This window comes from Typopeltis vanoorti, chromosome 4, assembly GCF_054136105.1.
Source record: "Typopeltis vanoorti isolate ZY-2024b chromosome 4, IOZ_Tvanoo_1.0, whole genome shotgun sequence".
In the NCBI taxonomy this organism is placed as follows: domain Eukaryota; kingdom Metazoa; phylum Arthropoda; class Arachnida; order Uropygi; family Thelyphonidae; genus Typopeltis; species Typopeltis vanoorti.
The window spans coordinates 141031811-141044535 of record NC_143552.1 but is presented as its reverse complement, the minus strand read 5'-3'; the positions used below and the strand labels follow the sequence as shown (position 1 = coordinate 141044535).

At 34.3% G+C, this 12725-nt stretch overlaps 1 protein-coding gene across 3 annotated transcripts in view; it reads left to right on the top strand.

Moving 5' to 3' along the window:
* Smg5 (Smg5 nonsense mediated mRNA decay factor) overlaps window positions 1-12485 on the top strand; it is a 334407-nt gene extending 321922 nt beyond the window's left edge. For all 3 annotated transcript variants that reach the window (XM_090391497.1, XM_090391496.1, XM_090391498.1), the window contains one exon: window positions 11439-12485. In XM_090391497.1, coding sequence (XP_090247623.1) covers window positions 11439-11506 — 68 coding nt within the window. In that variant the 3' untranslated portion in view covers window positions 11507-12485. The remainder of the gene's footprint in view (window positions 1-11438) is intronic.
* The last annotated feature ends 240 nt before the right edge of the window (window positions 12486-12725 follow it).

Genomic DNA, 12725 nt, shown 5'->3' with positions numbered 1-12725 from the left:
TTAATTATTAACTGAAGATCGATAGGTAAACAATCTGAAGCAGTCTGCACAGCATTATGTATCACATGTGCATGGCAACCAATTCCAATTAAATTGTTCACAGTGTTTCTTGCATTTTGAAGTTTAGATTATTCTTTCCCTTTCTCTTCTTTACACCAAAGTTTGTATTTGTATTATCTGCTAATATAGCAATAACCTTTTTCAGGAGATCTAACTTCTGTAACACTTCTGTAACATTTATTAAGAAAATAAATGTTTCACCCTAAATTAACTAACTCCAACACATTCACCTTCACACCTTTTTCTGGATGATAGTTCTAATGACCAGAGGCACTAATTTCATGTCAAAGTGGTTTGATGCATTGATTAGTACTGATATAAAACGAACTTCTTTTAGCTCTTCCTCAATCTGCTTTGTCACTAATGGTGCAATAACATTGGTTATTATTGCCTTGCACTCTGTTTGCAAACACCTGAATTTATCGTTGAAAATTTTTTTCACGATGGTTATTGGAGTTAAAGTACATGGAGTTAAAGCTGTGGTTATGCACCACTGTGTGATACGCGAAGGTTGCTTCCTGCGCTACCAGTGATAACCGTTTTTCCCTTTCACTCTTGATTTTCACAATTAAAAAATTACTTATACTTAAGCCTTACTTTGAACAGCAGCTTTATATTTTTTCGTTTTCATGTGGTTGACTATGTCTGACCGACCACCATGCGAAATGCAAAATTTAAAGTTACATAAAGTACGTTCCACATTTTCATCTACACCTTTAATGAAAGGAAATTCTTTTCTAATATTATCATTAATACTGCACTTACGTTTCAGCATTATAAGGGTAGAAAACGATAAAAATTATAACACTCAAAGTATTGATCAAGTACGATATTGTTATAACAGAAGCATGGGAAAAAAGAACATCGCCATTAGTTATTATTAGTTAGTTATATTATTTATAATACTAATGATTATTGTTACAAATAATAAATAAATAAAATCCATTCATCCATTTTTTCCTGAAGGATACTTAAAAATGCAGGACTTTTGGAATTTACTCGGGACATTTTTATAAAAAATGGGACGAATGGGAACCCTAGACAAACTGCAAGAAATTTTTAACTTTTTACAAAGAATGAATTTGTACTGACACATCATAAGTGTTGTGTGTGTGTGGCATTGTTCAAATTTTAAATTTTTTTCTTGTATGTACATAAGATATTTTTTGCTTATTACCTTGTATACTCTTAATCTTTGTAATGGGCAGTATAACCTTTGCTCTCCTTGTACCAATAAATCCCAAACCAACCAACCAATCTTAAATAAATTTGTTATAAGTCTTTGAGAGTCTTGAACCATATTAAATAGTTTCTGTGACAAATCTAGAATAAAATCAACAGAAAAAAAAATCAGAACTATAAAAATGGGGAGGACTGCTAATTGTGTTTTCATTACTCAGCCTATCGAAGATGTTAAATTAAATATAAAAATAGATCATGAATAAATAAGATTAGTATGGTGAGAAACTAGTTAAAAGCAAGTTTATATGGAACAAGAGAGGAATCAGTTTTAAACACCAAGCTAATAGTAATAATATACAAAAGAGTGTTTTAGCATAGTTTTAATTTATGAATTGAAGACAATTGATCAAAACTGGAGACTGCAGATATAAGAACTTCTATTACTGTCCTGAAAGTCATCCTTTCAATGTGTTCAAAGTATTTCAGCTTTCTTTTATCAATATCTTTAAGGAGCCTTAAAGTTCGGCCAATTCTTCCTAGTCGATTCATTTGACTGCTTTTCGGTAGTCAAATGATATCAAATGAGTATGATATCCTCAACAGCCTTCTGTAACACCACATTTCAAAAGCAGCTATCCTTTTCTATTAGACTTCTTTAAGTTCCAGATCTCACATCCATAAGTTGCTGTTTGAAAAACAGCTGCATCCAGAATCCTCAACTTTGTTCCTGTGGAGATAGATTGATCCTTCAAGATTTTAGATAGGTCTCTAACTATTGTTTTAGCCATTGCTAATCTTCTTCTTCTGATGTCTTCTGAACAGCAGTTCTTCACATTAAAATGGATCCCCAGTACTCAAACTTGCTGACTTCCTCAATTCTTTCTCTGTTAAGGCACATGTGTTTCTCAGGAGCTTCTCTGTCTATATTTCCTTTGAGAATCATAATCTTTGTCTTGCTAGGATTGAAGTCCTCTGTTCCTAATCTCATTAACTTTGCCAAGGATTTTCCTAGTTCTTCCTTTCGTTACAAAGGAGTACTGTATCATCAGCATACCTCATGTCACTTATGAAACTGTCACGTATCCTAATTCCTATGTTAAACTCATCCAGTGCTATATGATGATGTCCTCAGCATAGATACTAAACAGGTGAGGAGAAAGTAAGCAACCTGGCCTAACTCCCTTCCCAACCTGAAGCCAGTCAGTTAATGATCTGTCTAAGGCAAAGTATCTGATCTCTGGTACCCTTGCCTTCCCTAAAACCTGCTTGTTTCTCCAGCATCTCTGCCTCAATCCTATTTAGAATTATCTTTAATAAAATCTTGCTTGCATGAGAGATTAAACAAACAATTCTGTAGTTCTTGCAATTCTTCATATCTTCCTTCTCGTGCAGTGGTATGAAAACAAATTTCTTCCAGTTTCTAAGTGATCCTGTCTCCCATATTCTTGCAATTAATCTATGAAACACTCTTATCCCTCCATCCCCTGTGGCTTTAACTCTGCTGGGATTACATCTGTGCCTGGGACTTTATTGTTAAGCTGTTTAATTGCTCTTTCAACTTCATGTTTAAGTGGGGGAGGTTCCAAATTGATTGAAATTTTCCTGGTTTGAGGCTCCTCCAAATTTTCCTTATCCCCTCTGTTAGTACTGCTCCATTCCTTTCTTTGATGACATTCAAAAGAACTCTTTACAAGGTTAAAATGCAAGAGCTGATCAAATCAGAGAAAGAGCTCACATATAATATGCAAATTTGAAAGAAAATTGTGGATAGGACACAAGCTGTGAAATAGAATTTGATCTGTCAGAATATACGTCTTTTCTTTTATCTAGATGGACTACTCTATTTCATTGATTTTCTAAATCCCTTGATTCAATCCGTAGACAAAGGAGGTTCAAAATTCTGTTATGACATTCCCTTACAAATAATTAAAACAGGCAGAAACATATCAAAATTCAAGAGTAATGGTTAATGGAGAGATAATAGAGATTTCCTATTTCTACTGAAGTTTTTTAAGGATACTCTTTGACATCATATCTTTTTATTATTACTCTTTACCACATTTTCACGCTCAAGTTATAATCTTCAAGAATCAGTCTGGATACAGAAGAACTTAGATTATACAATTGTATTGTGCTAACCGACTTTAGCATCCAGACTTCCCAAAACCATCTTGATAATCCGTATAAAATGCAGCATTAATTTTGTTAATGTTAAACAGCAATGAATTGAAAGTCCTAAAAATAAAATAGAATGATGTATGACCTTTTAATGATCAGATTCTTGAAGAGATGGAAGATTTTCAATAATGAAAAGAAAGCAGCTCTTCATAAAATGCTAACTAATATCTGGAAAACCAAACTTGTCACCACAAACACCAGAATTTATATACAAAATCACCAGTCAACGCATATTCACGATGGTTCTCAGAGAACATCACTACTCAGTGTGCAGTTCATGGCATTGATAGCTTTGGTACAACATAATCAGTATTACAAAGTTAAAGTACAGTACCTTTGATTAGTATTAAGATATACATGGCAAGACCATATCCCCATGTCATTCTCAAAGAAAGCAAAGACCTAATAAAAACAATTCAGAAAAGTCACCTAAGATGGTTGGGACACCAACTTAGAACTCCACCCTTACCTATATTCACTGTTAATGCTCTCTACAGACCAATACATAATCAAAGTTCTTTTTGAAGATGAGACTCGTGCATCAAAACAAACATTTACTACTTGGCACATAATAGAGCTGTTTGCTCATCTTCATTTAATAGACTCTATTTTTAATCCCTACACACGAGAGGGTGTAAAGCATATAACAAATCAATGCTATATATGGGTAGGAGTCAAGAGAAAAATAATCACTTGATATTCTTCTTTGGGGAATATTATTATTATTATTTGTAACACCTCCAGGGAGTCTAAAGAATGAAAATAAATGAGACTCATCGAGGGAGGGTACCTATTCTACAGTTCTTCGTCTCCACCATTCCATCAGCAGTTGGTGGAATGCCATCTACTGCTGATTGAAAAGACTTGAAAAGATAATAGAGCTGTTTGCTCACTTTGTTTGCTGTTTGCATCAAAACAAACATTTACTACTTGGCACATAATAGAGCTGTTTGCTCATCTTCATTTAATAGACTCTATTTTTAATCCCTACACACGAGAGGGTGTAAAGCATATAACAAATCAATGCTATATATGGGTAGGAGTCAAGAGAAAAATAATCACTTGATATTCTTCTTTGGGGAATATTATTATTATTATTTGTAACACCTCCAGGGAGTCTAAAGAATGAAAATAAATGAGACTCATCGAGGGAGGGTACCTATTCTACAGTTCTTCGTCTCCACCATTCCATCAGCAGTTGGTGGAATGCCATCTACTGCTGATTGAAAAGACTTGAAAAGATAATAGAGCTGTTTGCTCACTTTCATTTAATAGACTTTATTTTTAATCCCTACACATGAGAGGGTGTAAAGCATATAACAAATCAATGCTGTATATGAGTAGGAGTCAAGAGAAAAATAATCTCTTGATATTCTTCTTTGGGGGAATGTTGTTATTATTATTCATAGCACCTCCAGGGAGTCTAAAGACTTGTCGAGGGAGGGCACCTACCCTACAATTTTCCGTCTCCACCATTCCACCAACCGCAACTACCTTCATCATCTACCACTGATTTAAAAGGCGGCGGGATTCAAACCCGCAGCCTTTTGGCTGGAGAGTGGATATGCTAGCCACTCAGCCAACCAGGCCGTCATTTTCATGGGGAAGGCTGTTCCTCAGAACCAAGGTAGATGGTATAAAAGAATAGCAGCTTTCATGAGTCAGCATTTCAAGCGCAAGAGGGTGTTGAGTAGCTGTTGCTCTTGTAGGTTTGGTAGGAATGTTGGAGGTGTGAGGGTGCGATAGATACCAGTTCTGCTGAACAGTACCCATGGAAATATCTATAAATGAGATACAGTGCAGGAACAGATAGTCTGTGAGACAGCAGCTGAAGAGAGAGAGAGTATGAAAATTATATAAACTGCTTTCTGAACAGCATCAAGAATTTTTTTAGAGGTCCAAAAAAAGGTTTGCCATCAAAAATGTGGGAGCCATATTCCAAGGTTTTGGTTGGATGGATCTTGTGATTTTTACAGAGTTACATAACTGAACAGATGAAAAGTAATATCTTGCAAAAAAAGGAATACCAAGTTTTTTAAAGCTGCAAATACTGCCAAAATGAACAGAAAAAACTCTAGGAGTATTGGTTTGAGAGCCAGTCTTGAATATTAATCTGAGCATTATTAAATCTAAGGAGTACCAAGGTCTTTTTGTGCATAAAAATAAATAAATAAATAAATAATAATAAAAATTGTGTTTTGGAAACATTAAAAATGACTAGGTTATTATCTCCATTGAAGGATGATATGGATATCAGTGTTTAGGGCACTGATAGTATATCTTGAAAATTTAGATATCTGAGTACTACAAGATTTGTCATTAAGAAGAGGAATAGAGAATTCGGTAAATGAATATGGTTTTGAGGTCAGTGAGATAAGATCATTTATGTATATGAGGAATAGAGTGGGTGAATTTAAAAAAAAAAAAGCCCTTAGGAACACCTGCATTAGTCTGAAAATCTAATGAGAAAACACCTTTCACCATAACATGCAGTGAACAGTCTAAGAGAAATGTGTTTTCTGTGCAATAGCAAAAGCTTCTCTGAGCATTTCTCTGTATCCAGAGGTGGATCATAACTGGTGGTTACTGATCAGTTGAGTTTTCCAGGTGTTTAGGAAGTTGAGACTGTTGATGACTTTCATCATTAATTTAGACAGCACTGATGTGAGAGCAATAGGTTGTCTTCCCTCCCCCCTTTCTTTTTTTTTTGAATTGGCTGTGGAGGTGGATGCCAGCCGAGTATGATATAATGCAGAGATGATGGCTTTGGTTCTGATAGTATCCCACAATTATGGGATACTATCAGAACCAAAGCCATTTTTGGTATCCAGGTTAAGGTTCTTCTCATGGCTGACTTTTTGACAAAAGATCACAGCACACATGTGATGCAGTGTTCCAGGCAGTGCTTTGTTTGTTAAACAGTAGGTGCTGATAATCATACTTTGCTAGTAGGAAAAATTGAAAATTAAAAGGATATGAAAATAAAACTAAATAATTATTTATTGATATTTTTAATTCATAGTGTGATAATGTTTTTGGAATAAGAAGAATGAAAGTATATAACAGCATAAATTTATGGTAAAAGAATATAAAAAATAAAATGTAAAATGATAATTTTAAAGATTTTATATAGCAAATATCCTAACAACAGACATAGTGAAAAATATAATTTTCATTAAATTACTGTTTATTTGAATGCTAGGTAGACTTATAAAAAAAATTATTGAATACTACAAATTTCTAAATATACTCTACTGTACACATCATGGTTCATAAAGGTGTCAGTATGCCCCATTGTGTACTCTCACAAGCTCTAGCTAAAGTTGAAAGCGATTTACCTTGGTCTTCTATGCAGGAGTTGAATGAGAAATTAAAAGATTGATGTGATGAGGTCAGCTTTTATCTTTAAGTGATGTTACAATACTACCATTTAGGTGAAAGAATTAGAAGCACCAATGGGCAGAAATTGCACCCCAACATCTTGTGCAAGGAACTAGAAGGCATACAGGAAGTGAATCTTGTTCATTTAGCCATTTCAAAGTCATACTTAGCACAGTAAATGATTGTTTTGTGAGTATTGTGGGCTTCAGTGTATGAAGGTGGAGTTTTTGTCCAGGAAAATAAAGCATTCTTATGTATACATTATTTTCCTTTACTCCTCCACCCCAGCACTTCTTGGAAAACATCTTGGATAGATGGGAATTTTGAATACGGTGGAGAATGAAGACCCTCATTCCAACATGGATATCGTACAATCATAACAAATATCAGGATCTGGAGAATGGAAACATCAGGCTAACCTTGTAAAAGAAGGATAAGTCTCAGATCATCCCACATGGCATTGCTTGTAATAGGATTTGAGATGGTGAGGAGAGGGTGCTCCACTAGAGATGAAACTCATATGCATTTATGATCTGAATTATCAAGAGGAGAGGGCACTCCAGCAGTATATCTAGAAGGAAAACTGGTTAACAAAAGATCTAGTGTGTTGGGTTGGAGGAGAGGCTTGCTGGGTATTATAGTTGGTAGATGAACTGTTTGCTTTAAGGCATTGCTTATAGCAAATAACTCAGCATCGCTTCCAGTCAGTGGAATTGGAAAAAAAAAGGAGCTAGTTTCAGCGTGGCCATTAAAGTTGCCATAAAAGATAACTTCACTAAGGTAGTTGGATTGCAGATAATCAAACTTCAAGTATAAGAATTTAAAGAGACCAGAATGATTTTCAGAATTGGGAAAGCAGTACAAGCAGCAGAGAATAGAAATATTCATATTTCTGTTCTTTAACTTTAAAAGTAACTATGATGATGATAATCACATTTGAAAATTTGTCCATGAACTATGAAATATTGTTTTGCATGCCTGTGCACTTTTTTTTCATCATATTTCACTCTCATTTTCGGAAGCAAACAGGAGGTGTGGGGGAAGTTTAATTGTAATTGAAGTAGGGGGGATATCCTACTTCATTGTCCTTTTATCACTTTTTTATTATTTTAATGACTTATATTGCTCTCACAAAACTAAGCGCCTTGTAATTTTAGCAGCATTTGCAGATACTCTGTGTATAATAATTATAATAAGTTATGTGAATTTAATAATTTTTTTAATCATATGAAAATATTGAAAACAAAATGGAAGGAAATAGCTGCTAAAAGAATTCTTAGCAAAGATTAACTTTTCATATAATTGTTGTTTTGGTGCATGGCACCAAATCTAACATCACTTAGTTATATTCAGTGGGTGTTCTTTTCTTGCAAGTTTTATTCTATAAAATGTAACTTAATAGATCACGTTATATTAGCATTTTTATTATCAAAAGTTAAATCAAATACAGGAAAGTTTTTTTTAAAGAACCATAGACAAAAGATGATGTGCAAAAGGTAGTTGTGATCGTCTCACCTGTGTTGAAGAGTTGATCCAGGACAGGTCTGGATGATTGTTGCTTTTCCCTCATTTAAGACTAAATTATCTGAGAAAATAATTAATATTGTTATACATAACATTGTTAATTTGCACACCAATATAAGATATTCAGATTTTGCAAACACTTTGTATATTACTGTTCAGCATGTGCATGCCACTGATGCACTGTAGGTTTCAAAACTTTTCTTCTGTCTGGTTGTTGTTGTTTTTTTAAAAAGTATCCATAAAATAAATATTATTTGCAGTTAAAACCTGTGATGTTAGCTGTGGTTTATGATGGCTCAAAAGATATTCACTGGCTCATCTTTAATGAAGCCATTATTTAATTTCTTGTTATTTATAAATATAAATCTTCAGATATTATTAAAACACTTAAGGAATAGAACAACGTAGTTAAGAATATAAATTAAATTAAACTTTAATAAATATTTTCCGATATTTCGGCAATGTCACATTGCCATTTTCTAAAGGAACTTACAAAAAAAGTTATGTGCACGTAGGCACTACAACACAGAAACTTGGAATGAAGAGATGAAGCTATTGTTCTCCTAACAGTCCTGATGGTGCCCTCTAGTGGGCTAAGTAGGTGTTCTTGGCCGTTGGGCTGAAGGTCTGCAGATGTAGGCCTCCCAAATTTGGGGCAGTCGCATACACCCAAATTTGTTGAGGTTTGGAGAATTTCTTAGGGCTGAGGCTGATTCCATAAAGAGTCTTTCAAATTTGTATTTGCTACGGTGTATCACTGTAGCTTTCTTCCACAGTATTCTGTGGCATGTATCCAGAGCATGGTCCGCAAGCCCAGAATGACTGTATTTGTGAAAACGGATGTAGTCCTTGTGTTCCGAAATTCTGATATTCGCTGTCCTGCCTGTTTGGCCAAAGTAAGACAGTTTACAACTGCAAGGGACCTGGTAAACACCAGGTAGGTCTAGGGGAAGTGGTTGGTCTTTAGTGGAGCGGATAAGGGATGCCAATTTTCTGTAAGGTTTGTAACAGGAGGTCAGGTCATGTTTTTTTAAGATTTTGGTAATCTTTTCCGAGGTGCCTCAGATGTAGGGAATGGTGATGGATTTAGAGTAATCCTTGTTGTGGGGGGTGGGGGGGGAATCTGTGGTTTGTAGGTTCTAATATTTTTTGGATTTTTTTGGGGGGGGGTAGCCATTGGCTGAGAAAGTGTTGAGGATGTGATTTAGTTCAGTGTTTAGGGCCAAGTCGTTTGAACAGATTAGTTTAGCCCTGTTGTATAGTGTTTTCACTACTCCATATTGTTGTGAGGGGGGGGGGGGATTGTTGGTGAATGTATCTGCCTGTATGAGTGGGTTTTCTGTAAACTGAGAAAAAATATAAAAAAAAAAAAAAAAAAACATAGCTTCACCTCTTCATTCCCAGTTTCTGTGTTGTAGTGCCTACGTGCACGTAACTTTTTTTGTAAGTTCCTTTAGAAAATGGCAATGTGACATTGCCGAAATATCGGAAAATATTTATTAAAGTTTAATTTAATTTATATTCTTAACTACGTTGTTCTATTCCTTAAGTGTTTTAATAATGCATAACCAACGTATAAGCCTGTCTACGAAAATCTTCAGATATTAAGGAAATTCTGAACAAATTTAAAGATATTTTCCAACAACATAGAACAGTTGTTAAATGAATTACTTATATTTTTCACCTTTTTCCAATCCTTGTTGTGATTGTCTTAGTTGAGTTTTGGTATACGTTAATTCTGTTTGCCCACAGGCCTAGCTACTAGTTGCAGGTATTGTATATACTGTTAGATGCTTTTATGCAAGGGAAAAAAACTTGTTGCCAGAAGGAAAAGAACCTTGCTACCTCTGTATGAAATTAAATCTTTAGTTGAAAACCCTTATAAATATTCTTGTGCTGTATTAAGGTCTTATTGTATATAAGTTTGATGTATGTTTGCTGCATATTCTGCTCACATTTTATTACATTATAGTGCAAAAGTTTCCATAAACCATATAATGAATTAGAATGCATATGTAGCATTACCGGCAATGTTTCTGGTTCCATAAAGCTTGCCACCAGAAGAAAGATCCTTATTAGGTGCAATTCTAGTTGACTAGAGGAAAAGATCAAGTTACTGATTCCTGAATTAGATACAGGGTGTTTTACCTCCCAGAAACTTGGAATTTTAATTCCACAATTCAGAAAAAAATCAGCCATCAAACTATGTTTCATACAGTAGTATTAGTTTAGCATCACAAGGTGGTAGCTGTTGCTGGCCTTACTCCTGTCCTATTTTCCAGCACCAAAGTCATCAAAATCATTGATAAACACAAATTCAGTTATTAGTGACAACAAACATTGCATGTTTGTACTAATTTCCTGCCAATTCATTGAACTTTTTTGATGTCCCTTTGAAGAACAAAACAATGCTCAATGATGATGAATTCCACAAGTGGAAAATAAATAGGCATTTATTACACTTGTTGGTATTTCACTTGCTTTCAACCCAATATCTTTGGAGCATTGACAGATCATAGCAACCAAATATATAATGCAATTTCAGAATTTTAATTGAAACTAGAAACAAATATTCAGTATCATTTTCAAATTCTTGATGTGTACCCCTCAAGGACTATTGCAGGATACAATGATAGGACTACATGATTAAGTATATGTTATATATATATATTAGCTTCTTAACATTTTTCTTCAAAATTAATCTGTTATTTATTCTTATATCTTACATTTCAGTCTTTTAAGGCATTACCAACTGCATCAATCCATCTAGATGTTCCCATTTGTTTTTCCCCATCATTCTAGCACCAAACACCTGCTTTGCTAACCTTACTTCTTGTATTCTGTTTAAGCAGAATGTCAAGTATACTATACTTAATCAACAAAATGTCTACTTATTTTACTATTTGTGATACCATGAAGACTGAAAAATTAGTAATTGTCAGAACTAGGATATTCTACATATGTTGAACGTGTCTCAAATTATACAAGTAGAATATGTTTAATGACCTTGTGATTAATGAAAGAATTTTGTGGATTGCAACACACTTTGAAAGGTATTATCTAATATAGTTTTAAATGAAATGTCATTAAAATAACTTTTTATTTTTCAACAGGTGTTAATACAGAAAATATTGAGGTGTTTGCCTCAAAATGGCGCAGCTCATGCAAGAATCCAGGGTGAAACCACAACAAAAGCCAGCAATCAGTGCTATATCTACTAGGAGGATGAAAAGTTGACCGGCCTACCTGCATAACCGAGTTTTGAGATGCTGTATACAGCTACCCATCTCTAGGACTGTCCGCCATTGCCTCCACGGCAAGAAATAGATTGCCCACCAAATCATAGAGTGCTGTATCCACACAGAAATGAAGAAACTGCATCAACAAGAATATGCCACAAGTCTGGAGCCTGTGTAATATTGTTGCAGCTCTAAGGGTGGCTTAGTGTGATCTCACTCCTGTGCTGCATACATATGGCATAGTTTGACTTCTGTAGTGGGCATGAGCTTACCTTACAAACTGTTAAAAAAAAAAAAAAAAAAAAAGTGATAGTAACAAAGTATTAGCATGACATCTGTTGAATCTAAGGGGGAAATAAAGATTAAATTTCAGAGTAATGATTACCCTGTGTCTGTTTGTAGGGGGAAAAAAGTTGCTACTTTTGTGTATTATGGTGTTCAAACATTGTTATACAAGACTCTACCATGTAGTCACAGTTACTATTTGTTACAAGTATGTTTAGTCAAGATTTGTACATCAGATAAAGATTGATATCCCACTCTCACCATATTTTGTTAATGTTCTGTCAACTGACCTTATGCATCCTAATCGCTGCAGTATTGATTTAATCTCTTTGGTTGTAAAAAGCATTTCTTGAAATGCTCCTTGGGATTGTTGTGTATATGTGCACCTCAGACGTATGGTTTGTTAACACTGGGGGAAAAAAAAAATTGTAGGCCATACATGGAATTACTAAAACCAAAAGCTGATGGTTTGATTAATGCCTCTTATACTCAAGCTTGTTATACTTTAAAATTATTTACAGCTAAGAGAATTATATCATGCAGAAGTTCCCTGTAAAAGATAAAGAAAGGAAGAAACAAACAAAATGTTAAATGCATTGGTATGAACCACGTAAATAAAGTTTTTGTTTAAAAGCCTTGGATTGAGATCTGTAATCATTAATACCAAAATAAATGTATATAAAACTTGCATTACCAACACATATTCAAATCCTGATATAACAAACTTTTGAAAAGTTCTAAGGCAATGCTTTTTTTAAAGGAAAATTCACTATAGCATTTTTCAAACAAAGGAGGCTCATTTTAAATTAAAAACTTTGATATGAGCAGATTAAAGAAACAAAAGTAGTTCAGAGCTTTAATACATACACTAGGCTT